Raw genomic sequence first — 27,880 nt, forward strand, 5'->3', positions numbered from 1 at the left:
TGGTGAGAGGGGTTAGCTGCCAACAAGTAAGCGCAGGCCTGTGGTGGCATTGGCCAGTGGGTGCCAAGGCAAGTGCTGGGAGCAGGCGGAGGCTGAAGGCGATTGGGTGTAGGAGACAAGGACGCAGGAGGGACACATAAGGGCCCTGGTCACCAATTTTAGTAACTGTGGGGTTTAGCAGAGGAGGGAGGAAGAAAAGAGGGAGGTGAAAAGGGAGGTCTTGAGGAGGTTCCGGAATTTGAGGAGATTGGTCTCAAGACGAAGAGGAGGGGGGAGGCTGTTCCATAGGAGTGTGCTTGCTGAGGAAAGAGATTGGCCACAAGCTCGCTGTTTAGCGAAGCGCTTGACACACAGAGAGTTGGTGCTGGAGGAACGTAGATATTTGGAGGGAGAGCATTTAGCGGGAGTCAGTTGTAGGTAGCTTGGTCCCTGGACCCAGACAGCCTTATGGATGATGCAGAGGGATTTGAAGTTGATCCTTGCAGCAATTAGGAGCCAAGGATAAATCTTGCAGCCCTATTCTGGATTAGCTGGAGGAGTTGTAGAGAAGAAGAGGGTAGATTAAGGAAGAGGCTATTGCACTAGTCTAGCCTAGAGAGAACCAGCGCTCTAGAGACATTGAGCTTCTGGGGGACAGTGAGGAAAGGAAGAATTCCTTTCAGGAGGTGGAGTTCTTGGCAAGGTCCTGAATGTGAGGCATGAAGGAAAGAGGAGTCGAAGATGACTCCAAGGTGGCTGGCTTCAGATGTAGGAGAAGGGGGAGAGCCCATTGAAGATGGCCTGAGTGAGGGAAAGAAAGAGGGAGCAGGAGTCCCAATAGGAAGGATCTCAGTCTTGCTGGCGTTGAGGCAGAGATCATTGGAGGCGCACCAGGACTGGATGGCAGATAGGCAGCCAGGAATGATCAAGGGAGTAAGGAGAGGGTCAGAGGGAAGTATGAAGAAGACTTGTGTGTCATCTGCATAACACTGGAAGTTAGGGCAGAAGGTGGAAATGAGGTGTGCAAGCAGAGCGAGATAGGCGTTAGTGCCAGGGAGAGCGGTTGGAGCCCTGGGGGATGCCGCAGGTGGAGATCTAGGTGGGGGAGGAGAAGGAGCCCAGAATAACCTGAGATATAATATTGCATTAAGGCGTACTGCTAGCGGCTGCAGCAATGACATAGAAGCAAAGCTAATTTCTGTCCCTTCACTGTGCATAGACCCAATAGAAACAAACCACTGTGCAGTATCTAGTTCTCCAAATCCACTATGCACAAAACAATGCATTCAATCTAATGCGCAAAATACGCTGTGTCCACAATGCAATGCCTACTCTGCTTGCATACATTGCTCTGCACAATCCACTGCCTACTCTGCTCGCATACATTGCTCTGCACAATCCACTGCCTACTCTGCTCATATGCATCACTCTGCACAATCCACTGCCTACTCTGCTCCCATACATCACTCTGCACAATCCACTGCCTACTCTGCTCGCATACATTGCTCTGCACAATCCACTGCCTACTCTGCTCACATGCATCGCTCTGCTCAATCCACTGCTAACTCTGCTCGCATACAACGCTCTGCTCAATTCACTGACTACTCTGCTCGCATACATTGCTCTGCACAATCCACTGCCTACTCTGCTCATATGCATCACTCTTCACAATCCACTGCCTACTCTGCTCACATAAATCACTCTGCACAATCCACTGCCTACTCTGCTCGCATACATCGCTCTGCTCAATCCGCTGCCTACTCTGCTCGCATACATCGCTCTGCTCAATCCACTGCATACTCTGCTCGTATACATCACTCTGCACAATCCACTACCTACTCTGCTCGCATACATCGCTCTGCTCAATCCACTGCCTACTCTGCTCGCATACATTGCTCTGCACAATCCACTGCCTACTCTGCTCACATGCATCGCTCTGCACAATCCACTGCCTACTCTGCTCGCATACATTGCTCTGCACAATCCACTGCCTACGCTGCTCACATGCATCGCTCTGCACAATCCACTGCCTACTCTACTCACATACATCGCTCTGCTCAATCCGCTGCCTACTCTGCTCGCATACATCGCTCTGCTCACTCCACTGCTTACTCCGCTCGTATATATCACTCTGCACAATCCACTACCTACTCTGCTCGCATGCATCGCTCTGCTCAATCCACTGCCTACTATTCTGACTTACATCGTTCTGCTCAATCCACTGCCTACTCCACTCGCATGCATCGCTCTGCACAATCCACTGCCTACTCTGCTCACATGCATCGCTCTGCACAATCCACTGCCTACTCTACTCACATACATCGCTCTGCTCAATCCGCTTCCTACGCTACTCGCATACATCGCTCTGCTCAATCCACTGCCTACTCTGCTTGTATACATCACTCTGCACAATCCACTACCTACTCTGCTCGCATGCATCGTTCTGCTCAATCCACTGCCTACTCTGCTCACATACATCTCTGCACAATCCACTGCCTACTCTGCTCGCATGCATCGCTCTGCTCAATCCACTGCCTACTATGCGGACATACATCGCTCTGCTCAATCCACTGCCTACTCTGCTGACATACATCGCTCTGCTCAATCCACTGCCTACTCTGCTTGCATGCATCGCTCTGCTCAATCCACTGCCTACTCCGCTCAATCCACTGCCTACTATGCTGACCTACATCGCTCTGCTCAATCCACTGCTTACTCTGCTTGCATGCATCGCTCTGCTCAATCCACTACCTACTCCGCTCAATCCACTGCCTACTATGCTGACCTACATCGCTCTGCTCAATCCACTGCCTACTCTGCTTGCATGCATCGCTCTGCTCAATCCACTGCCTACTATGCTGACATACATCGCTCTGCTCAATCCACTGCCTACTCCGCTTGCATGCATCGCTCTGCTCAATCCACTACCTACTATGCTGACATACATCGCTCTGCTCAATCCACTGCCTACTCCGCTCGCATACATCGCTCTGCTCAATCCACTGCCTACTCTGCTCGCATACATCACCCTGCACAATCCACTGCCTGCTCTGCTGACCTACATCGCTCTGCACAATCCACTGCCTACTCTGCTCATATGCATCACTCTGCACAATCCACTGCCTACTCTGCTCACATACATCCCTCTGCACAATCCACTGCCTACTCTGCTCGCATACATCGCTCTACACAATCCACTGCCTACTCTGCTCGCATGCATCACTCTGCACAGGCATAACACTAGAACGCGGAACAAGACAGGGTTGCCCGCTTTCTGCCCTTATTTTTGCCCTCATTATGGAACCCTTGGCGTCGAGGCTTTGCACCAACCATCTGTCACAAGGTCTTAAACTGGGTCCCCATACATTAATTGTCTCCCTCTACGCTGACAACGTCATGTTATTTGTCAGTGACCCCCAGGCCAATCTTAACCCGGTGATGCGGGAAGTCATAAAATTTGGGCGAATGTCAGGTCTCAAAACCAACCACTCAAAATCGGTAATCTTTCCCCTGACTCCGACCACAATTGAATTTGCAGACGATTACGGTCTTAAATGGGAAACCTCAAAGGTTTGCTATCTGGGTATTTATATGTCACGTAATCATCATGAGATATATAGAGATAACTATGTCTGTGCACTAAATTCCTTGCAGGAATGAATACACAGGTGGAAAACTCTGCCTCTAACGATATGGGGAACAACATCCTTAACGAAAATGGTTGTCTTACCCAAACTTCTCTATTTATTCACGAACATTCCGCTGCTTGTCCCCAAATCCTTCTTCCAAAAAGTCAGGAGTCTAGTAATAGAGTTGCTGTGGGCCGAGAAACCGGTGCGCGTAGCTTACAGCACATTAACGTTGCCAGTTGCGAATGGCGGATTAGTGGTCCCCGATATCGAGAAGTACTACTGGGCAGCCCAGCCCCAATTTCTCAGTCATTGGTATACGGTCCACTTTGTTCGGCCCCACGTGCAGGTGGAGCGAGCCTTAGCTTCCCCCAACCGCCTGAGGGCCATCATTATCAGCCATATCCCGGTCCCATACAACATTCTAAACACGGTCCTATCCACCTACGCAATTTGGAAAAAAAAGCCAATAAGTACGGGGTGACAATAAGATTTTCCCCATTATTGCCAATTAAATTTGTTCCTGGAATCCCCCTCACTAATGAGAAAGTGTTCCTTATATGAACAGACAAGGTTAACATTCACTCCTTTGGCGGCCTCTTCCGGGGGTACCTTTTTGACTCCACAAATGGCCAAAGATAGAGGCGGTAACTCCTATTTGGATGTGTTCATTTACTTTAGACTACGTCACACCCTTCAAAAGTTGTTTCCGTCCTTTCCCAATCAACCTCCCACATGGGATTTATTACACAATACGATTCAAGAGGAGGGGGAAGGAAGATTAGTGTCGCTACTATATAAGTCCCTCATAGTAGGCAGTGTGACACCCAAACCCAGGGCACAGAAAAAATGGGAATCAGCCATTCATGAATCGATATCAGACGGAGACTGGTCCTATATCCTCCGCCAAATGCAAAAAGTAGCAATAAACACACGGCATAAATTAATTCACTTTAACTTCGTGCATCAGCCGTACTACACCCCAGTTAAGAGGAACAAACATCACCCAGAATTGTCGGCCCGATGCGACAGATGTGCGGCAGCCAACGCTGACTTCCTCCACCTAGCTTGGAACTGCCTGGGAATTCACAATTTCTGGTCCTCTATTCTACAAATAACTAAAGACATCATAGGCGAACAAGTGACCCCAACACCCCTTGGAGCCCTGCTCGGTCTCACAAAATACTTGCAGCCAGCATCTCAAAAGCTTGCAGCTTTTCTCTTGGTGCTGGCTCGTAGGAGAATTGCGATGTCGTGGGGTCGTGGCCCACTCCCCAAGATTGAAGACTGGAAAAAAGACATTATATACTGTCAAAACACTGAGTGCGAATTTATAAGACTCCTACCATTGCATGCTCGTCCCCCGGACATCTGGGGTCCATACATAAACTATCTGTTAAAAAACGCAGATCCCTCAGATTCTGATACCTCTGCGAACTAGAAGATGTGTAGTGGGGCTGTGATTCGTAAGGAGGCGCTGGATAATGGCGAACTGAAAAGGCGGAAGGAACCCACAGAATCCTGCAAGGGTGAACTTGGGGGGTGGGGGGGTATTGGCTCCGCGGGGTTGATTAAAGTTGGGGTCTTGTTTTTTCTTTCTAATTTTGCTCTGTTTGTTTTACTCTGTTTGCGCACCCTGGAGGTGCCTTTGTATGGCGATCATATTGTAAAACCAAAAATAACGTTTTTTTTTTAAAATGCATCACTGCACAATCCACTGCCTACTCTGCTCACATACATCGCTCTGCACAATCCACTGCCTACTCTGCTCGCATGCATCGTTCTGCTCAATCCACTGCCTACTCTGCTCACATACATCGCTCTGCACAATCCACTGCCTACTCTGCTCCCATGCATCACTCTGCACAATCCACTGCCTACTCTGCTCGCATGCATCGTTCTGCTCAATCCACTGCCTACTCTGCTCACATACATCGCTCTGCACAATCCACTGCCTACTCTGCTCGCATGCATCACTGCACAATCCACTGCCTACTCTGCTCGCATGCATCGTTCTGCACAATCCACTGCCTACTCTGCTCACATACATCTCTGCACAATCCACTGCCTACTCTGCTCACATACATCTCTGCACAATCCACTGCCTACTCTGCTCGCATGCATCGCTCTGCTCAATCCACTGCCTACTCCGCTCGCATGCATCGCTCTGCTCAATCCACTGCCTACTATGCTGACATACATCGCTCTGCACAATCCACTGCCTACTCTGCTCTCATGCATCACTGCACAATCCACTGCCTACTCTGCTCGCATGCATCGTTCTGCACAATCCACTGCCTACTCTGCTCACATACATCTCTGCACAATCCACTGCCTACTCTGCTCACATACATCTCTGCACAATCCACTGCCTACTCTGCTCGCATGCATCGCTCTGCTCAATCCACTGCCTACTCCGCTCGCATGCATCGCTCTGCTCAATCCACTGCCTACTATGCTGACATACATCGCTCTGCACAATCCACTGCCTACTCTGCTCTCATGCATCATTCTGCACAATCCACTGCCTACTCTGCTCACATACATCTCTGCACAATCCACTGCCTACTCTGCTCGCATGCATCACTCTGCACAATCCACTGCCTACTCTGCTCACATCAATTGCTCTGCACAATCCACTGCCTACTCTGCTCACATGCATCGCTCTGCACAATCCACTGCCTACTCTGCTCACATACATTGCTCTGCACAATCCACTGCCTACTCTGCTCGCATACATCGCTCTGCTCAATCCACTGCCTACTCTGCTCGCATGCATCACTCTGCACAATCCACTGCCTACTCTGCTCACATACATTGCTCTGCTCAATCCACTGCCTACTCTGCTCGCATACATCGCTCTGCTCAATCAACTGCCTACTCTGCTCAATACACTGCCTTCTCTGCTCACATGTAAGATTGCACTCCTGGATGCGGACATCAGGATTTCTCCAAGATGCCCAGTCTAAGCTTCTGGACTTGCCTTTTGATCAAGCAAACCTAATGCAATTCTGGTGATGTTCAAAGCCTCAATAGTGACTGCAAATCTATTGGGTGGTTGAACCCCTCTTCGTCATCTGCTGAATGGTTAGCAGATGATGCTTCTAACCTTACTCCCCTCGGATCACAAGAGGTTGAGATCCCTCAGTCTGGGAAAACAGCGTCCAAACCATGTATGTATGTATTGTGATGATGTCCCCTGTCTGGTTCTGAGTACCAAAAAGGTGCAGACATAGGGGGCCAGGTGCCTCTCCCTGACGGTTGGGTACAGGGTTGTGGTGCGGGTGCAGGGGGGGGGGGGTGGATGCAAGGATCTCTTGGTTGCCTTACCTTGGTCAGCCCTGATATGATAGTTTATTTATATAGCGCCTATACACAATGTGTTGGAAAGCTCTTCAAGGTAAGGTAGGGAACATACAATGACATTCTTACAGGCCATGAACAGTAAGGATGTGAAATTAATTGTACTCGGTCTGACGACATTTCAGATAGTGCAAGAGCTAAGACATAGATAAGGAAGGGAGGGGTAGAGTGTGAAGGAAATCGAAACAGGCAGGCGACTACCGTACTAGGCCTGACGACATTTCTGGCAGAGCCGGAGAAAAACAAAATGTGAGGGCGAGGGGTGCAGAAGGGGAGGAACAATACGAGTGACTATCGTACAGGGCCTGATGACATTTCAGATACTGCCGGAGGGGAGAGGGAGGAAAAGTAAGAAGAGGGGGGAGGAGCCAGACGAGGTTACTATCATACTAGGTCCAGGGGCAATTCTGATAGAGTAAGTGCATAGAAGAAGCGAGGGGAGGAGGGGAGGAGATAGGAAAAGGGAGAAAAGGAGAGGAAGAGAAAACAGAGTAAGCAGTCAAAAAGAGTGGAGAAGCAAGAGGGGAGAGCGAATACAATTGCAGAAGTCAGTAGCAACACATATTGTTGCAAGCCTTGATACAAGATGAAGATGGGAACAGCATGATTCAGGGCCACCATGAGAAAGGGTGACGCACCGTGAATCAATGAAGTCCATAAAAGTCAAATCCAGCATTGGCCACAAGACTGTGATGTTGAAACCAGAATGTATCAGGACAGATTCCTGCAGAAGTAGGCTGGAGGGGGGAGGGGAGCAGGGTAGAAGAATCAAGCAACCTAGGCAACATATGTGTGCGAGAAGGGGAGGGCACAAGGGAACATCAAGAGGGGACCAGAGGGGTGGGGATGGCCTGTGGGGACAGAGGGAGTAAACACATGTTGGTGCATGCTTACCTGCTGTCTGAGCAGGCGGTCGGGCCCTGGGTCCTCCTGGTCTAAACAGGTCCAAACGGGAATTGCCCTTCTCTTTGTCTGCCCGTCACTTCGGATGCCCGGGAGCGAGACGCCCTTGATCTAAGAGTTAAGAGCAGGAAGGATGAGGCAGGGCTAAGATGGTGGGTGGTACTTAGGCCAGGTGACCTAGGTGACCTAGATCCACTCGCACCTGCTCCCCATCTGCAAAGGAAAAGCGGCTGGAGGGCTCCTTAAGTAGGGAAAAGAGCAGCCACCAGGAAGGCACCAGGTGGGCGGGGCTTGCTAAGTGGGGAAAAAGAGCAGCAACCAGGAAGGCACCAGGTGGGCGGGGCTTGCTAAGTGGGGAAAAAGAGCAGCAACCAGGAAGGCACCAGGTGGGCAGGGCTTGGGCAGGTGACCTAGATCCACTTGCACCTGCTTCCCATCTGCAAAGGAAAAGCGGCTGGAGGGCTCCTTAAGTAGGGAAAAAAAGCAGCAACCAGGAAGGCACCAGGTGGGCGGGGCTTGCTAAGTGGGGAAAAAGAGCAGCAACCAGGAAGGCTCCAGGTGGGCGGGGCTTGCTAAATGGGGAAAAAGAGCAGCAACCTGGAAGGCACCAGGTGGGCGGGGCTTGGGCAGGTGACCAAGATCCACTTGCACCTGCTCCCCATCTGCAAAGGAAAAGATGCTGAAGGGCTCCTTAAGTAGGGAAAAAGAGCGGCAACCAGGGAGGCACCTGGTGGGCGGGGCTTGCTAAGTGAGGAAAAGCTTTAACCTTCCTGAAAACCCTCAAGACCTTGCAGGGCTTTGTTTGTTTCGTCCCTGGCATATGTCCTAATTGTTATACCCTCATAAAGTGGCACACTACTTGTTCTCCCTCTATGGTATTATACAGGCATCTTTTTCTGAGAACGCTTCTGCCCCCTGTAAATGTGTTACTTTAGGTCATTTCTGATTGAAATTGATATCCCTGTTCTTCAAATAAATTCTCAACTGGGGGAAACCCTTTCTCTGCACATGACGATGGCAGAGTATGTAAACGGTTACAGATTCACATAATACATCAAAGAAGTCTATCCCAGAGTTCACAGGACCCATGTTGAACGCTGCAGATACAATGTTGCAAATCCATGGAGCACATTGCCAGGACAACGGATTCCCACCCTGGGTACATAATGTTTCTATTTCACCATGTGCCAATCTAGAAATAGAAACTAAGTGCCCTGAAAGCTTAGCCAGTGTGTTCCCAGCTTCTAATGCACATGCTGAAAACACAGTAGACCCCAGCTCAGCACGATCAGCACCATGAGGAGCAGGAAATGAAGATTAACATCCAAAATGGCCGATAGGCCAGCTATAGGATTGGTCAAGCCCAGTGCACTTAGGGATAATAGCCAATCTCAGCCAACCCCTACCCCCCCCATTACAAACCACAAGTGCAGACCCTCAATGATATTCCTACCGAGGGAAAGGATGACACACAGTTAAAATAAAAGTGTGCATCCCTAGTTTCTCAGTGTGAGTTGCATTCGTAGAAAGCTTGCTTTTGAACAAGGCTGGTGACTGGAGAGTGTTGAAAGCCTGGTTCTATGTTATTTTGCAGAGTAAATTACAACATGGTGATTTACTTCAACAAGCGCTTTGAAACACATTGTATATAGGCGCTATATAAATAAAATATCATATCAAAATGACTGTGATTTAATTCCCCGTTTTTTCAATTTCTTTTGAAAATGTAGGGTCCCCCAACCCCCCTGTTCTCCAACACCAACAGCCCCCAAATCCACCCAAACTACACCTCTTACCCTAAGAATACATATGTATTCTTATATCAATACATCAAAGTAATTTTGTTGAAGTAAATTACCATGTTGTAATTTACTGAGGCAAAACAACATGATACCAGGTGCAGCGGCTCGACAGACTGAACAGTGTGGAGAGCTAGCTGCAGGGTAAAATTAAAAGAGATGGTGAGATCTGACAGGGTCAAGGAGAACGTTTTAACATTAGAGGGCGAGAGTGGACATGAAGGGTTGGTGGGAGTTAAGGACGATGTGGTAGCAACAGAGAAGGACCACCAGAGGAGCTGGTGAGTGGTAAGGGAGTGAGAGAAGAGGTGGTTACGTAAGAAGGCGGACAGCTGCAGTGTTTGGGAGGGTCCTATTTTCATTTGATTTGCCGTTCTCGTGGCAAATCCTCTAATGAAGATGGTGTAATCAGCAGTCCAAAAAGTAACTCTGCCCACTATCTGGTAATTGCCAATAAAGAGGCGAGAGAGGATGAAGTATGCTTAGTGCTAGATAATCGCAGCCTCTATTCTCAATACACAAAGGCTGGGGTACAATAAAATCCTCAAGCATGCCCCCACTCAAGTTTCTCCACTGCTTCACTACTTTACAATTACTTTTGAGGATCTAACTTGTCACTGATGATGCCATGATGACAAACAAGTTACAAAAACCTCTCTAAAATTCATTGGTTTACGTATATTTGCTATAGGTGGAACAATGTGGATTGGAGGGGCCCTATCTACTGGATCCACCCAGGGCCAACCCACTTCAGATAACATACACATGCATCACTTTTCTTACAGTTCATAGGTTGGCACTAGTCTGGGGTAAGTGTGGGCCCTGTGAGAAACCTGGGGGTCTTCTCACTCCTAAATGCCTGGGACCCTCTGTGCAGGTGGCCAGGGAAAGGCCATCGCTCTTGGATCCCAACCCTGGGGGTGGAGAAGCGAGGAAGGGTCAACTGGGTGGAGGGTCCTCTGAGTTTAGGAGCTGTGTGCCCTTAGGCGAGACATAGTACCCCTTTCCCTAATTGTGAACAACCTGAACCTTCCCCAACCTGTATCGGGTACTGTAGGACCTCTCCCCTCATTTCCCCCACATTTAACATCTGAAAGTACTGGAACAAGGAAGAGGAGACTAAGAGTGATGAATACTACACCTTTTCATCACTTAGGTACTGAGACGAGGGATATGCCTGTAAAGTATGGCGAGGGTCAGGCATGTCCTCTTAAACGGGGTCAGGCAAATCTAGTTAATGTCCTCACCTGCAGCCTGTCAGGGGGCTGCAGGTGTATAAAGGGAAACCAGCGAAGAGACGAGATGTGCAGCACCAGGGAGTCCTTTTGAGGAGAAATCATGGGATCCTTTCCGTGTGGAGGCAGCCATGGTGGGGTCTGAAGTGACAGGAATGCCGGTAGATATGCCCGAGAGGTGAGAGCCTCTGTGGGGGGGAGTTGGAGCACCAGAGAAAGAAAGGATGTTGTATGCGTCCACCCTGAGGCAACAAAGTTGCCGGCACCCGCAGAAGTGAAAACGACATGCGAGCAGGAATGTCTGAGGACAGGGGGCGCCAGCCTGGGGAGTTGAGAGGAGCAGCAAGAGCCACCAAAGGAAGACGCTGCAAACCGGTGAGTGCTGGGGAAAAGACACGCAGAAACCAGGGCGCTCTGGGCAGGTTGCTTACTATGAATGAAGCACAATACAAGAGATGGGTGTCCCCTTCACGTGATCCCCAACATGTATTATGGGCTATCACAGGTTTAGCACTTTAATCTGCATGCACTTTATTCATATTGACAAAGACCCAATATGCATTATGGGCCACTATAGAGTTAATGTTTTTTATCTACTTGTTAATAAAATACAAATTTGAATATGTTATATAAATGTTTTTGCTAGTTCGGTTCTGATTGAGCCTTTTTCTTTTACTGTTCCATGTAAGCCTGCTGAACATTTATGTATTAATTCGAGTCTAGTTCTGCTTGATAACTGTTTGATAAATACTATGAATGAAGCTCCATGTGAATAAAAGCTTCAAAGTGAAACTCGATACATATCACATAACGAATTGAATGAAAGTTTTCCAATAGTGCTGACGTAAATATATTGAATACTGAACTGAGTGAAATTTTCCAAATTGCAAAAAAATGTAGATAAACCTCTGTGAGCCGAAGAACCAAGGTGCCCTGGTTGTGCGGCGACCTGTGATGGGTGGACCGTGTACTCTGATTACTGTGCCTAGACCAGTAGGACCTACATTATAAAAGGAAAAGACACTGAAAAACCTACCAGGAGGGAACACAACAAGCGAGCTGGTGACGCAAACCAGAAGAAGGGTTAAGTTAGCCCAGAGTTAAGTTGAACTTTTAAAAGAGTAAATCATTCACCTGTTGCAAAGATGAAGTCTTGGAGAAGGGAACCCTGAGGCTTCATGAACTACAGTTACCGTCTTGAGGAGAAGGCCTCAAGACCCCTTTTTGTTTGAACTGTGCTATGTTGGGGAAGGGGACCCTGAGATTTGATGAACTATAACTACTGTCTTGAGGACAGGGCCTCAGGACTTCTTTTGTTTGAACTTTATTACTATGAACTTGGTTAAGAGAGCCCTGAGGAACTTGAACAAGGTAAATCCTGAAGACCTTTTTTGTGGAACTTTCTTGAACCTGGGGACGGGAAGCTGAAGATAAACAGAGTTGGAAGAAGATTAGAACTTTGTGCTGATCCCTATTTCTTTGATTATCAACATTCCTACACACTGTTTAGCTTTAGTTACAAGGGCAAGCATAGGTTTTGGACACAGACAGGCTTTTAAGGACTCTTTGATGCAGATGTGCCTTAGTTTTGTTCAGGTAGGGAAATCCCACCTTAGTATAGGGCAAGTTAGGCCTTCTACCATCCACTTATGTCATTTAAAACTATTTCTCTATGGTAGGCGCGTGGCTAAGGAGCCATGGGATAGGATGTGTCCCACAGTGTTTCCTGCGGATCCTGAAATGTCCTGGAGCACTTTAGTGTTAAAACTGATGCAACCGGAATACAATTAACACTTTTGCTGGGGGAATATGAGCGGAAGAGAAGGGTAATACTTTGGAGATATTTCGAGAGGAAATACAATAGTTACGGCGAGGGGAGCTGTCCACAAGTCCTGAGAAGAATATCCAAAATGGCCTCCTCATGAGAAAAAAAGAGCAGAGCCTGTATCTGCAAGCACATCAAAGCAAAGCAGCAACGCACAATTGCAGGCTGCAGCCGTGGAATGAACACAAGCGTTGACGGCAGTGCAGGCTTGCACGGACCCGACGCCAGTACAGACCAAAACAAAGTGTATAAGGCGCAGGAAGCGCACCTCGCTTAAGAACGGGCTGTGCCTCCAAAACATGTAGGGGCAGAGTGGCTCCGTGGTCGCCTGAGAAGAGCGGTCTGGCTGGGGACAGCGGGGCAGCCAGAAAAGGACAGACGCGGCTGATACACCGAGACACAGTGCACCCGGAAGGGGGGCGTAACGAACAAAGAGACCCTACAGTGTGGCGATGCTGTGCGGTGCCACCCGCTGAGGAGACGTAACGCTGGTGGATGAGGAGCTGCGGGACGCCAGCTGTGAAATATTCCTCAGGCCGACGAGTCCGCCGGAGCTGGTTTGAGCCGCTCTGTGTACTGACAGCAGGATGCAATGTATGCAGCAAATGTAAAGCATTTGAGGGCTCAACGCTTTTAAAGATAAGTTGTGGCAGACGGAATGGCTGCTGTTGAAAGTATTGTATGAACCCAGATGGTGCTTGTGTGCACGGAGATACTGAAACTCTAGCCGGTGCCACGTCATTAAATACAGCTGCATGCAGAAAGCATAACGTGAGGCGGAGTACTGACAGAGCATGAACTGGGGCCAATAAAGGCTCGGAAGAGGTGCAACCCCATAGCTGGACGCATACGCAACAGCTGGGCAGCCCGAGGGTAATATCTCCTTGAGCATGCCACTAAACAAAATGGGTAATGCCAACTAAGCCGCCTCACAAGCAGCTCCGGGGACACGCCGGGGTATGGTAATATTGTGAAGACTGCACACGAGGTATGCCGGAAGACTCTGGGGCCCAAAAGAGAAAACTGCATGATTTTTGTGAGACGGTGGCACACCGGAGTGGCCCCCTGGGGCATATTTAGTTAATTTAAACACTAAGGCCAGGAATCAATCAATCAATCAGAATTACGAGGGGGGAAATACCACTACTGCAAGGTAAGATCAAAAACAGGAGCTGCACACAACGGATTGCACAATAAGCAGCCACACACAAGTGAGTAATCGCACCACGTGGAGATTTCACCGGCCCACAGATAAGTGAAGGGGTGAATCTTAGCCCTGGCAAGTAAACCATCGAGGAGCATTGCACCATCGCACATCAGGACTGCATAACAGATAACCCCAGACTTGAGCTCCGTGGTTCCTGTCATTGTGTGTACATAAAGACACCTCAACAGAGCCGAAAAGACAAGCACACCAGACAGCCTGACTGGAAACCATAGTGAGAATTGGCAGAGAGGTCATACAGAGGCCTAATATCCCCTCCACAACCTGGTCAGAATGTTCCTCAAATTCACCCCATTGTAAGAAGCTCTGATGTGCCCAGGTACTGTGCAGCTATTACAATCTTATCTCCAGGTCCCATATAGCAGTGACTAGCAATAACCTGTTGGCTTTGCCAATGTTTGTTTGACTTGAAGTAGCACAATGTGAGCGCATGAGCAGCGCGTGCCAGCAGAGGGGAAGAACTGCGCATGCGCGACTCGGCCACACGAAGCTACGCATGCGCGACTCGGCCACTATGGTTCTGGCCGCGAGAGGCCACATCCCTGCGTGAGATGCAACCGTTGTCCGACCCATGCCCTACGGCGAGGCCGCTGATCATATGCCTGCTGTGCGGCCTCCCGGCCTCTGGCAAGACCTCGTTCGCGCGAGCGCTGTGCGCCAGCTTGACCCCCGGGGAAGGATGGGACTGCACCCGCATCTCCTACGATGACGTCATCACGCACGACGCCTTCCAGTGCGTGACTCCTGTGCTGGATAAGCCGGAGGACCTGCCCGTCATTACCAGAGGGGAGGGGCCCGGACGCCTGAAAGGGGAGGGGCCCGGAGAAGTCAAGGGGGAGGAGCTTGAGGATTTGAAAGGGGAGGAGGCAGCATGTTTGGAGGGTCAGGTGCATGGGCCTGGGCAGGGATGGGTGACCAGGGACCCAGAGGGCGGGAAAGCTTCCCATGTGGAGACTTCAGAGCTGCATAAGCTGCATAGTAAACACCTGGAGGAAGATGTGTGCATAGAAACCAGGAAGCAGTCCTCTCCAGGAGTCAAGCCATCTGAGGATCTACCAGAACTTGCAGATCACGAGCTGAGAGATCAAACACCTGAATATTGGGTCAGTATAATGAGTAGCCCAGAGCCACCAAGAGGTTGGGAAGTGTGGGGCCCGCAGAAACAAGGTGCTGAACCTGCGTAACCGTCACAAATACACGATTCAACGTGTGCAAAATAATGATGGCCCTCAACCCCAGCAGTGGGCAAGTCTGCTCCCAGATCTCACTGCCCACACTGTTACCCACCCCCCAAAATGTGGGTCTTCAACCAGGACTTGTTTTTGCAAATGTGGCTAATGTTTCTCAAGTTCACAGTCCTCCCATAGGGGTGTTGCCAGGGTGGCCCCACCCACACAATCCTCATGTCCAGACAAGGCCATCCAGTCCTGCCTTTTTCACTTTGGATTCTGGGATTTGTATTTGTTCTTTCTTATTTTAAATTTAGTAAAACTACAAGTCCCAGAATTCCAAGACAGAACAGTACTGGATGCCCTTGTCACACATGGCCACGTGAAACTTGTGACCTCTGGCACTGAGTTGCTGCAACAGAACAGAGGGGCCTGACTTAAAAGTTATTATTTGCCCTAACCTACACATATCAGGGTTCTAAATTCAGCTTCGAAGTGCAGGTGCTACATCAAGCTCCTGGAAATCGGCACACGAGATGCATTCTTGACATTTTTGCCCATTATCTATGCTCCATTATATTTAATGTGTCCTAATTCTTCGTCATTTACATTGTCAAACATTCAACGTTACTGTCACATATCCATGTTTGTAACCTACCAGATGGCCTGGGGAGCCAAAGGCAGCACCTGGTAATTGTTAGTTTTAAGTTAATCAGGCTCTCCTATGGTAGATTCAGGAGCTAAATAGTTCCCAGCAATTTCAAGCCCTGCAGATAGACGCAGAGCCAGATTCTCAAAAATGAGTGCAAATGAAAGGAGTTTTCAAAGGTGACCTCCCTTTACCCCTTTGAAGTTATGGCTTACAGAACTCTCCAAAATGATCCAGGCAGGGCACCCACTGTTGAACAAGCTGTTCCAAATATGGCCTCAGAACGTGGTCCAATATTCCTACTGTGGCCACTGAAACTGAACACAGTGTTCCAGATCTGGCCTCTAAAACTGGCCTAAGTGCTTCAGATGTGGCCACGACAACTGGACGCAACGCGCCAGAAGTGGTAACGAGAAATTGACCCATTGCTCTTAATGTGGCAACCAGAACTAGACAAACTGCCCCGAATGTGGCCTACGTTATTGGTCACAACACTCAAGATGTGGTTGCACCACTGATGTAGAAAGTATGCCCTAAATTTTGTTCTAAAAGGATCTTATTCTTTCTTCACTCCACAGCTGACCAACTGGAAGGGCTGCCGGCAGGAGCTCCTCCTCTACCTGGACTGCTACTTGAATGCAGTTGTAGGGCAGGTTCCCTTGTCACCTCCTAACAAGTGCAATGAAACCTTATGGGAACGATTTGTCTACTGCCTCGATTGCCAGGGGCGCCTGCCCTCTTGGACAGTAGAGGTGGAATCTTTTGCTGACCTGCAGTCCCGTGCAGCTTTCCCTCCACTCTGCATCGTGATGGATGATAATTTTTATTATCAGAGCATGCGCTATGAAGTTTACCAGCTGGCACGAAAGCGTAAGTACTTCCTAAAGAGCTGTGAGAATGGATGCTGTACAAATTCATTTACTTGAAAAAATGACTTATTTGTAGTGTGACGGGCCAGTGTGGTGGCTGTGAGGGCCTCTGGATCAGTGTGTGGCAAACAGAACATTGAGCCCAGTGTGTGGTGTTGAGAACTTCGGGACCAGTGTGTGGTGGTGAGAACATTGGAACCAGTGGTTGGTGGAGAGAACATCAGGCCCAGTGTGCGGTTGTGAGAACATGGGACCCAGTATCCTGTCATGAGAACGTCGAGCCAATTGTCTGGTGAGGAGAACGTCAGGCCCAGTATATAGTGGAGAGACATTGGAGCCTGTGTGTGGTGGTGAGAACATCAGGGCCGGTGTGCGGGGGGAGAATATTGGGACCAATGTGTTGTGGTGATGAGAACGTTAGAGCATTCCGGGGCCCTCAGGACGACAAAGGAAAGCCTCCCGTTTGCTGAAAATCATGGCCACTGCCTTTTTAGGAAAAACTTTCTTCCCAATTGTCCTAGTTCAAACTTCTGAATATAAACCACTGTTTAAAGAAAGAAAGAAAAAAAGGAAATTCCATACAAAATAGCCCTTTTGCTTTTTCTTCACCTCCCTCCATACCTTCTATGTCGCCAGGTTTGCGCCAAGTGAGGCGGCGTCTGCTCGATAGCAGTGACATTCTCCACTGCTTTCTGGTCTTCCAGTCTGTATACTAGCGGGTTAGGTGTTACGCTCATTTCAGCGTTTCTTGCTTCCTTACCTTTCGCGTTGAGATCGTAGGATTTGTTCCTCCCTCGCATCCTGGTTTTGGCTATGGTTATCGGGCACTGGGCCCACCACGTTTGCTGTGTGGTCGCACCGCCAGATAAGGCCTGCTTTACTTTGCCTTGGCCTTGCTGACTCTGCACGTCTCTATGCTGGATCGGCGGCATCTCTCTTCCTTTCCTACTTCTCTCTGCGCCACAGGTTGCTCTGCTGTGTAGTGCAGCTTTTCCCCCTCAAGGACTCGCCTCTGCATAGTGTTTCTTCTCCATTCAAGGGTAATCAAGCTTTTATTCTCACTCCTTTATCAAAAAGGGGCATGTTGTGTATCTTAAGCTATGAAGCCTCTGGAGAGAACAGCATTGTCTTGTGCCAAACACCCAAAGACACTGTCAGTTTTATTTTGAGTCCAGACAACTGAATGTAACATCAGCCTCTCTGATTTCCATGTATGCAGATAAAGTCCTCAGGTATAGGGAGTTCCCCATGGGACTGGAAATCCTTGTCCCCTTGAGTGGCGTCACTGACTGTGAGGTCCCACTTTCCAAACCCCTAGTGAGGATTTTGCTGAGCGGGCTCACCTCCCTATCCTCAAAGGGGTTGGCTTCCCCCAGGGAAGAAGGTATGAAACTTCCAGATTCGTCACATACCCCTCCCATTAAGCAAGAGCCCCCCTCCTCAGCGATAAGAGGGAAACAGCTAAGTAAATCCATATTTCCTTGGTCTTTCCTTTCTGATGTTCCACAGATAAGCAAAAACGTTGTTATTGAAGAAAGGGCTTTGCCTAGCTCTACTCCAGCCCTTGCCTGTCCCAGATTGTGTGCTGGGATAGGCAATCTTCCAATGAAGGGGAGGTGGCAGGCGAAGCTGGGATCAGATGAAGGACTCTGACTAAGGATGTCCTTCCCTGTCTGGGTACCTATTTCACAATGCTGCCACAAAGATCCAGTGCAGTGTGTGTGTGCCTTCCACCTCTGCCTCCAAGCTGGAGATGAAAGACCGGCAGCTTGTGGAAGGCTGTGACCTCTGCAAGGAGGGCCTTGCATCGGATATCGTACCCAAACTCAGAGCGCAGGCTCCATTCCAAAAGGGTGGCCGCAACCTGTTACTGAAGAAAGGGCTCTGCCTAGCCCTGCTCCTGCCTATGCCTGTCCCTGATTGGTTGCTGGCAAGTGTAAATCATTCAATGGAGGGGAGCCAGCAGGTGAAGTAAGGATGTTCTTCCCTGTCTGGGACTGTCCGGGAGTGTGGGGTGCCTCGGAGTAATACCTTTATCTGCCTACAACTGTTAGCTACATCTGTACCTGTCCTCACCATGACGTCTCCATCCATACCTTCCCACCTGATGTGGCGCTCGTCACCGCGCTGACTGCTTTAATGAAGGTAAGGAGGCTTTTACCTCCAAACCACTCGCCCTACACGCTTACAGTGCTAATTGATATTTGCCACAGTTGCTGCCTTGGTTCTTCTGTGTTCTACATTCATCTGTACAAGTCCTATCTCTGGTGCTATTCGAGTTCACTTCTTGACCCCCTGCCCTCCCTTCTCTGTTGCATACCGGATTTGCTACCTGCTTGCATAACCTCGCAGGCTGTGTCAGAGGTCCAGCACAATCACCTTTACCACCATTAGTAGCCTAACTCCTATCAGAAGCCGTATCTGCAACAGATGCACCTCAGTTTTGCTTTCACCTAAACTTTCAAACCCACCAGCACCGATCTTCAGAACGACTGCCAAAACGATCCCACCTGATGACTAGTGTGGTAAAATTGGGCACGATTCACCTACAATAGCACCCTGTTAATCCCAGGAAGGCTCAGAGATCCCATTTAGTTTTGGGTATTGGGGTTAAGTGTACAGCTTTACTTTTTTCTTCTTGTGGTTGAATGAGCTTGTTCCCCATGAAGTATCCTAGATACTCCACAGCAGATGGTGCCAGATGACATTCTTTGGGTTTGCACGTAGGCCTGCTTTCCACAAGGCGCGAGTGGTCTTGTACAGATGGTGCATATGCCCGGGCCAGGTGTTACTAAGTATAACTTTATCATCGAGGTAGGCCCTTGCAAAATCAGAGTAGGGCCTAAGCACTTTAACCATTAGTCTCTGGAAGGTTGCAGGGGCCTGTGTAGGCCAAAGGGAAGGACTTTAAACCGAAAGAGCCCCTGCAGTGTAGAGAAAGCTGTTTTATGCCTATCATCTGGATTCAGGGGGACTTGCCTTTATCCCTTCAGGAAATCTAATGTAGATATATATTGAGCGGACCCTCGTTTTAAAAAAAACTCCTCTATCCTGGCATAGGATGTTTGTCGAAATTTAAGATTGAATTGAGTTTTCAAAAATCAATATAGAACTTCCAGCTTTTCTCAGATTTTCACCAAAACAATGGGGGAGGACTAGTGACTCTCGGAGGGTTCAATTATATCTGCCTTCTGCATGGATGAAAGCGGTAGGCCTCCGGAATCCAGTATGGTTTTAAATTCACTGTTTGTCCCGGTCGAGTATGAATAAAATGAAAAGAATTACCTATCCGAGCAGACTCTACAGAGAAGACTTCTGGAAATTGTGCTAATAGATCATGTAGGTCTTGCTGCTAGTGCAGGGTCAAGTGTTTTGAACTAATTGTACTTCTCGTTCTTGGTCAGTTAAGAGAATGGCTATGGTAATGGTAGTATTCTCAACGGGGTTGATTTTGCACACCTTTAAGAGAATAACATGATAGATTTGAGTCTTTTGATGTCTATCGGGCTGAGTGATTGCGTATTTTAGAGGTTTTTTTTTCTATCATCTCATAGGGGCCATACCATTTGGAAACAGTTTTGTTTTCCGATGTTAGTAGCAAAACTAAAACAGAGTCCCCTATGAAAAAGGACCGGGTCCCAGAATATTTATCATGTAGCGTATTTTGGTGTCACTGGGCTCTACCTAAATTAATTTTTACAATTTCTCAGAATGCAGCCATGTGGGTCTTGAGTTTCTGGGCTGTCTGAGATATGGGTATGGTAGCCTCTTCCCTTTCCTCCGAGGTTTCCTTGAGCATGCCTAAGACTTCTCGCGGCTCCCTTCCATATAATAGTTCGAAGGGGGAATATCCCAAGAATGCCTGGGTTTTCTAACGGCAAAGAGAGCCCAAGGAATCATGACATACCAGTTATGACCATCGGTTTCTACTAATTTGTGGAGGATACTCTTGAGAGTTTGATTAAATCGCTGCACAAGCCCATCGGTCTGAGGGTGGTGTTCAGGTGCATAATGTTTTCATTTGTAGGATTCCTTTTACCGCCTGCATGATTTTAGACATAATAGTGGTACCTTGATCCATGGGCATCTCTTTAGGGAACCCTACTTGGGAGAGAAAGGGGCTTAAATGTTTCCACATTTGCTAATGGTCTTGTTCCTTAGTGGAAACGCTTTGGGGTATCGAGTAGCGTAGTCCACTATAAATAAGGTGAATTTATTCCTCAAGTTAGATGTCTTTTAATGGCCCTACAATGTCCATAACTATGCAGGAGAATGAAACTTCAATAATAGGGAGTGGTTTCAATGGGGCGCTGGGTACTGTATTAGCTGTTGTTTTCTGACATATGTCACATGCAGCAGCATATATCTTTACATCCAGGAATACCCCAGGCCAGTAGAATTGAGGGACCACTTGGCTCTGGGTCCTCCTTATCCCTGGTGAGCTGCTACCATGTATGAATGGGCTGCGAAGGATGTCTTTCCCGGTATCCCTGCAATATATTTAGCCCTTTTAATTAAAAAGAAGGGTCCTCCTTCACTTTGACTCTTGACTCTTCCGAAATTACTCTCCCAAAGGCTTCTATAAGAACTGGGTAATTTCTTTGGGCAAAAACCCGTTCAGGTAAAGGGGAGAGATCTTCGTACTCCGTTAACAGGGTTAGCCTGAGAAGTATCAGCATCTCCAATTCCTAGGGATCCCCTTTTAACTCCTCAACCTCATGGGGAACAGGAGTTAAGGCTCGCTCTAAGATGCCTTGTGCCACTGCAGCTCCAACTTTGACCCCGTAGGGGTCAGACAGATGGTTGTGCAAAATAACTTTGACCTCTCTATTGTCGGGGTCCACCACCCCCGCTACGACATCCAGGGAGTGTCGCCATGCAAGCCCAGACTTGGCGGCCAGAGGAATATATGCCCCGGTGGAAAGGGAAATACTAACGCTAATGGGTATTAAGCGCCTTTCCTTTGGGGGTATGTGTACATCATCAGTTCTGTACAAGTCAAACCCCAAAGACGGTGGCAGTGCTCCAGATAAGATTTGGAAGTGAGTATTGTATTCCCTATTTTGTAAAGTTGGGAGTAAAATGTTTTTGGGGGAGTAAAAATGTAATCCCAAATCCCAATGAGAGTATTGTATAAGTGAGTAAAAATCTGTTTTAACTGAAAAACAGAAATGTTTTTGTAATATTTATTTCTTTGCACCTGGTTATTCCTGCACATTGAAAGATACATGTTTACCTTTTACAATCAGGCAGTTAAAATAGTAGTTTCTTCCTGTGGTACCACGTGCACGACTGGTCCAAACGTATCCATGGAGCTGTGTCGGTGAAAGCAGGGGCGCAATATTCTACATGTCTTTTTCCTATTTTTTGGGGGAATATTTGTACACCCTGTTTTAATTTTAGGGAGAATTTACCTATTTTTAGGGCTGCCAGTAATTCTAATATCAGAAAATATTGTCAGGCAGGCTCTGCCAATATATGCCAGTACCCCCACACAAGCACCTTCTCCTGTTGGCTTTGCCCATAATGCCAGTGTTTTGTTTTAAAGCCTGGCTGTTGATCATCCTGGTAGGTTTGCTTTTTGACCCATGCTTTTCTAAGTTCACAGGCAGGGCTCCCTAACCTTTGCAATCAGCTTATTTTTATTGATGATATGTTTTTCTATGTACTGTTTGCTGAGTCCCTGTTTGTTTTGGTAATATTATGACAACATGTGCCTTTGATTTATTTATTTATTGTTTGCTTGTTAGGCCCTTATATAGCAAGTGAAATACTGTTTCAAAGCGCCCACAGGGTAAGGGGAGGGAACAAGGGGTAGTGAAACACATTACAAAACTCAATATTTAAGAGTAGTGGGAGGAGAAAAAAGGAAAGAGAACAAACCTACTATGCCTTGTAAGTATTCAGAACGTGCAAGTACAGCAAAGAAGAGGGCAGAGGGGGTAAGTGCAGGGGAGTCTTAGCTCATGGGTGAGCCACACATGAAGTGCTTGGAATGTTGAGTGCTCCATGGCCTGGAGCCACGTTAGGTGTAAGTGCGGACCTCCAGGGCGGAGGGTGTGCCAATGCAAGTGCTGAGGGTAGACAGGAGGTGGGCTGATTGGGTGTAAGAGATCAGGGGCCCTGAGTATGCACAAGGGCCCGGACACCAATCACAGCAACTGTGGAATTAGCAGAGGAGAGAAGAAGGGAAGGAGGAGGTAAAGAGGAAAGTCTTAAGGAGCTTCCGGAATGTAAGAAAGTCCTGCTGAAGGCGCAGAGGGAGGAGGAGGTTGTTCCATAGGAGGGAGCCATAGGAGGGAGCCAGCTGAGGAAAGCGAACGACCACCTACCCTCTGTTTAGCAAAATGCTGTACACACAAAGAGTTGGTGCCATAGGAAGGTAGTGGTCTAGAGGGAGAATATTTAGTAAGATAAAGTTGAAGATAGTGTGGTCCCTGGGCCCAGACAGCCTTGTGGATGATGTAGAGGGATTTGAATTTAATCTGTTCAGCAACTGGGAGCCAGTGAAGACTTTTTAGGGCAGGAGAGATGCAGTCCCTGGGATTAAGGCCAAGGATAAGTCTCACTGACCTATTCTGGATTGGCTGAAGGGGTCGCAGAGTGGAAGATGGTAGATTCAGGAGGAGGCTATTGCAATAGTCAAGTGTAAAGATACTGGTGGGGGGTGCCTGTACCTCTGCTCTCTATATGGTAGAGGAGAGGCACAGAGGACCCCAGCCAAGATTCTCTATTTGGTAGCAATGGACAAGCAATGAAGGCCTAGCTTCTTGGGAGGTGATGCAGGCTGGTTCTTAAGTACAGTGTAGCCCCCAAGCCCCCACAAAGGAATGTCCACACACTGCATTACTGAAAACAGTCTTTATATAATTAATATTCAAAGGTATGTACACTATCACAATAACGCACTTTGTACTCACAAATCAACAATGGTAAATATATACAATTCTAAAGTGGTACCACCAATATTATCAAATCTCATTAAAGTGCATCAACTATACTGTTAGAATGTCACACAGATCAATAACAAGGAAACCAGCAATAGCGATAGGAAGGAAAGCAAGATGGTTGACACAATTGGCAGATTACTGGCCTCTACCTTTAAGCACAGTTCTGTGTGGAGATTCCCCCACCTGGGCAACCTGTAAAATAAAGATATAGCACAAGCCCACCCAGTCCATATATTGATCAATAAGTCTTACTTTCTCCTATAATGTTTTTACCGCCCCCGCCCCCCAATGTACCTGGTGGAGCAGAGTTCTTCGAAAAAGCGTTAACGGATCCTTCTTGAGTGACCCCCTTTCAAGCAGGAGTCACGGATCGTCGAGAGGCGTCGAATAAGGTGAACTTAGCGTTGACGGAGTTGATGAGAAGTTCGAGGGTGCCAAGACCACGGCGTCGATCCAGGCGGTGCTCGTCAGCGACGTCCTGCGAGGATGAGGTGTGCGGGGCACCTCGGTAAGTGATTGTTCAGGACCGCAAAGAGTTTTGGAAGAACTGTGGCCCAGCAAGGGCATCGAGTCGTCGAAGTATTTGTGGTCTTCAGGTGGCGGGAAATCCACCGGCAGATTCTCCTCGGCGCGTTGGCGGCCTTGACTTACTCCGACAGGACAAAGCGGTCGACGTTGCGGACAAGGGAGTCCTTCGATTCAAATGTTCTTAGGCAAAGGAGCGGGTGGCTCCGGTCGTCAGCGGCACGGCGTCAAGCGGTCCCCTTTTCTGAGGCAACACGACTTCGACGGGCCTCCAGCGGTTACACAAACCTGCGAACCCTGGTCTACGGCAATGGGCTTACCGGGTCCTCTCTCGGATCAGTCTTCGACGAATTCGGCAGCTTTCAGATCAGGTTGAAGCAAATGCAACAGCAAGTCTTCTTCTTCCAGCTGGGCATCGAGGATCAGCAGTTCCAGTTACTCTTAAAGTGTAGACACAGCTTCTGAACAATTTCCAGTGGTGAGAGGTCCCCAGATATACTATCCTGTCTCTCATCCACACTGCTGGGTCACACTCGGCAGCCAATCATACAGAAGGGCATTCATGCAGTCAGTCAGCCAATCAGGCACACCGTGCATTCAGGCCATCCTCCTCCCTCTCAGACACTCACAACAAGGAATGTGGATTGGGACAAGTACCCAGCCATTCACCACTACCGACTGCAGTCGGGGCCAGTTTCGGGCAGGGCTGTCTCAGTCTTTGTCTCTCATACACGAAACCAGACAGCCACAACAAGAAGTGCATATTGGTCATGCACTCCATTCACCCAGGTCCCACCCACAGGGCATACCCACAACATACAGTCACTCGGAAGGCTCCAGCCAGTCTGGACCAGACTTCACAGCAACACCATATATGGAACTTCCACCCAACAGCCAGTCAGGGGGAAGGGACAGAGTCAGGGCTTCCCAGGACTTTGGGAAAAAAAGGTAACAGGCAATAGAAAGCAAGAGGCCACAGGGGCCATCTTGTTTTCCATCAGGAATCAACTGATTTCAATGGCAGGGCCTGGGTATCCCAAAATGGAGGATACTCGGAGCACCTGTCAAATTCCGCATGGAGCTGCCACCAGCCCATACCCTGCCCTGCGGGTCACCCACAGGTGCCCAAAAACATACACTAGGGGTACAGGGTTGTACCCCCACCCATGGGTGCCGTAAGGGTATCCCATGGGTCTGTTCACCAAACCAAAAGAGAGAGAGCTGCACCGCCAGGAGTCCCACATGAACTCCTGCGCGGAAAACACGACAGAACACACGATAAAAAGGCAGTAAAGGACAAGGATACGGAGGCCCTGTTCCTCCGATGCATTTCCAGCATCACATCAAGCCTAGAGAGAACAAGGGCTTGGGTAATATTGAGCCTCTGAGGGAAAGTAAGAATTCCCTTGAAATGGAAGAGCTGAAAGTGGGACTTCTTGGCAATGTCCTGAGTGTGAGGAAGGAAGGAGAGCGAGCAGTTGAAGATGACTCCACGGTTTTTGGCTTCAGAAGAAGGAGCAGGGGGAGAGCTCAAGGAGAAAGGCCGGAGTGAAGGGAAGAAGGAGGGACCAGGGGTGCCGATGGGAAGAATCTCTGTTTTACAGGCATTTAGGCAGAGATCGTTGATTGAAAAAAAGATGTGTGTAATACTGGAAGTTGGAGGAGAAGGAGGAGATGAGGCGTGCATGTAGAGCAAGGTAGATGTTAAAGACCCAGGTGGAGAGAATAGAACCCTGGGGGACACCACGGGTGGGGAAGAAAGTAGGAGAGGAGAAGGTGCCCAGAATGACTTGGGAAGAGCGGTCAGTAAGGAAGGATGTCAGCCAGTCCAGTGCCCGTTCCGAGATACCATGGGTATCTTGGAGCCTTTGTATGAGGATGGAATGGTTAACTGCGTCAAAGGCAAAGGAGAGACCGAGAAGGATGAGGACAGCTGGGGAGCTGATGAAAATTGTACTGGTTAATATGTAAACGAATCGCAGAAAATACCCTGCTGTAATGGTTCACGGAAAGAGAAACCATTCTAGAATGCTAATTTGTGAAATTCTGAAAAGAAAATTGATTTCTTAAGCTATCAAACCGTTAGTGTTTTTCAGCACTGTTCACTGAATACCACAAGAAAGTATCGGTCGAAATAGTGTTGTTATATACGGGCACTCTTAATTAAATATAGGGAGTGTCATCCACAGTCCTACTGAAGTTATGGTCCTGAGCGATTGGCTCATTCAACAGAATGGTCATCCACTTGATCAAACATGTTATCCTGGCGGTTAATTTTTTGGTGTGTTTTTGAGCTTAGTCATGGCATGTTTGCTGACCCTTTAGGCTGCCATTGATTACTTTCTCACTCCTCGCTCTGTAACATGGAGCGTAATAAAATGTAGACTGCTTGAAATTAACCAGGCAGTCTTCTGCTAAATGGTGTTTCATGATAAATAGCCTAGGGGTGAGAGAGTTTTACTGTACTCTCTCTAAACATTAAACATAAAAATAGATTGCAGAGTTAACCGTTTTCAGATTTGCAAATAGTGTCGGTATGTTGCCAACATGCAGAAGTCTATAATCTTTGGCTCTACGGATGATTTGGACTACCACTCCCATCAGTCCCAACTGCATAATGTCATGGTTTTTATTACACGGCACACTCCAGCCAGGGACTCCTTCTCCGACAATGAATGTGGCGTACAATAAATTGCTTTTTATTTTTAATAAACCACAGGTTCTTTTGAGTAGGCCTCCAACCCGTCTCGCACCCAACCTTCACCATGTCACGATGGACTAGGAACCAGGCCAGTGTGTATTAATAGGATATTTATTCCATTATTATTTAATGAAAAAGGAAAACATATTCAAAATATAACAGCCACGAATATGTGGCAACACAAAGGCAATGATTTCTACAGAACAATTGGTTCAGATATCCTAGCACAGTTACACAAATCTTTAATGACAAAACAGGAAAATGAAGCCATTTTCAATCAGATGATAGCATCAAGGTTTAGCACTACCCGCACCCCCAAACATCAGCTAACTTAATTCCTTTGAATGTAAGGCATTGGCAAGGAGTACCGATAGAGAGAGAAAAAATCAGATTTGAAATAAAGCCCACCACCCCATGATGGGAAGCCAGAAAAGAAAGTGAAAACCCGTTTTCGGAGCAAACAGGCAGAATTGGATTTTTACTCGCACAGCAAGTGCTTGGTGACAGAATAAGGAAATTCATGTTGCTACACTTGAGGAGATAGGGAAGCTTAGAGACGACTTATCAGTGCACAGAACAATGTGGAAATTGGGTAAGGAAATCGATTTTGGGGAGAAAGCAAATGCAAAAGGAAAATTACACACAGCAAATGGAAATTCGTTTTACACAGGATTTACAATGACAGGTAGCTAAGCAAAGGGTTTAGCTTTCTAAATCGGAAATCGATTTTCAAACACAAGGACAGAGGCACCTAACAGATAGGATTCTAAACAAAAGAGGTTGCTCTCAATGAGACTACGGTTTGGGGTTTTTAATGGTACATATGCAAATTAGGAATGTGTGGGGTAATGCACGCAATACATGGGAACATTTGGTTTTCAGTTACACAGAAACTAATTCTGTTGAGGCTATACTTTAATGACTAGTTATTAAAGAAAGACACTAGGCACAAGGGGGTCAATTGAGAATTTTATCCACCTCGTACCGTGAATTTCAATGGGGAATTAATTGATTTACTTCAAAATAATGCTAAGGATTCATACAGACAATGAAGAGATT

General features: G+C 47.9%; 1 protein-coding gene across 1 annotated transcript in view; it reads left to right on the forward strand.

The window, feature by feature from the left end:
* The first annotated feature begins 14,422 nt into the window (after nt 1-14,422).
* The window catches only part of PSTK (phosphoseryl-tRNA kinase), a 90,274-nt gene continuing 76,816 nt past the window's right edge, over nt 14,423-27,880 (forward strand). The window contains exons 1-2 of the mRNA XM_069612015.1: nt 14,423-15,061; nt 16,355-16,646. Coding sequence (XP_069468116.1) covers nt 14,426-15,061; nt 16,355-16,646 — 928 coding nt within the window. The 5' untranslated portion in view covers nt 14,423-14,425. The remainder of the gene's footprint in view (nt 15,062-16,354; nt 16,647-27,880) is intronic.

Source organism: Ambystoma mexicanum, chromosome 8 (genome assembly GCF_040938575.1).
Source record: "Ambystoma mexicanum isolate Mex_15411 chromosome 8, UKY_AmexF1_1, whole genome shotgun sequence".
Lineage (NCBI taxonomy): Eukaryota > Metazoa > Chordata > Amphibia > Caudata > Ambystomatidae > Ambystoma > Ambystoma mexicanum.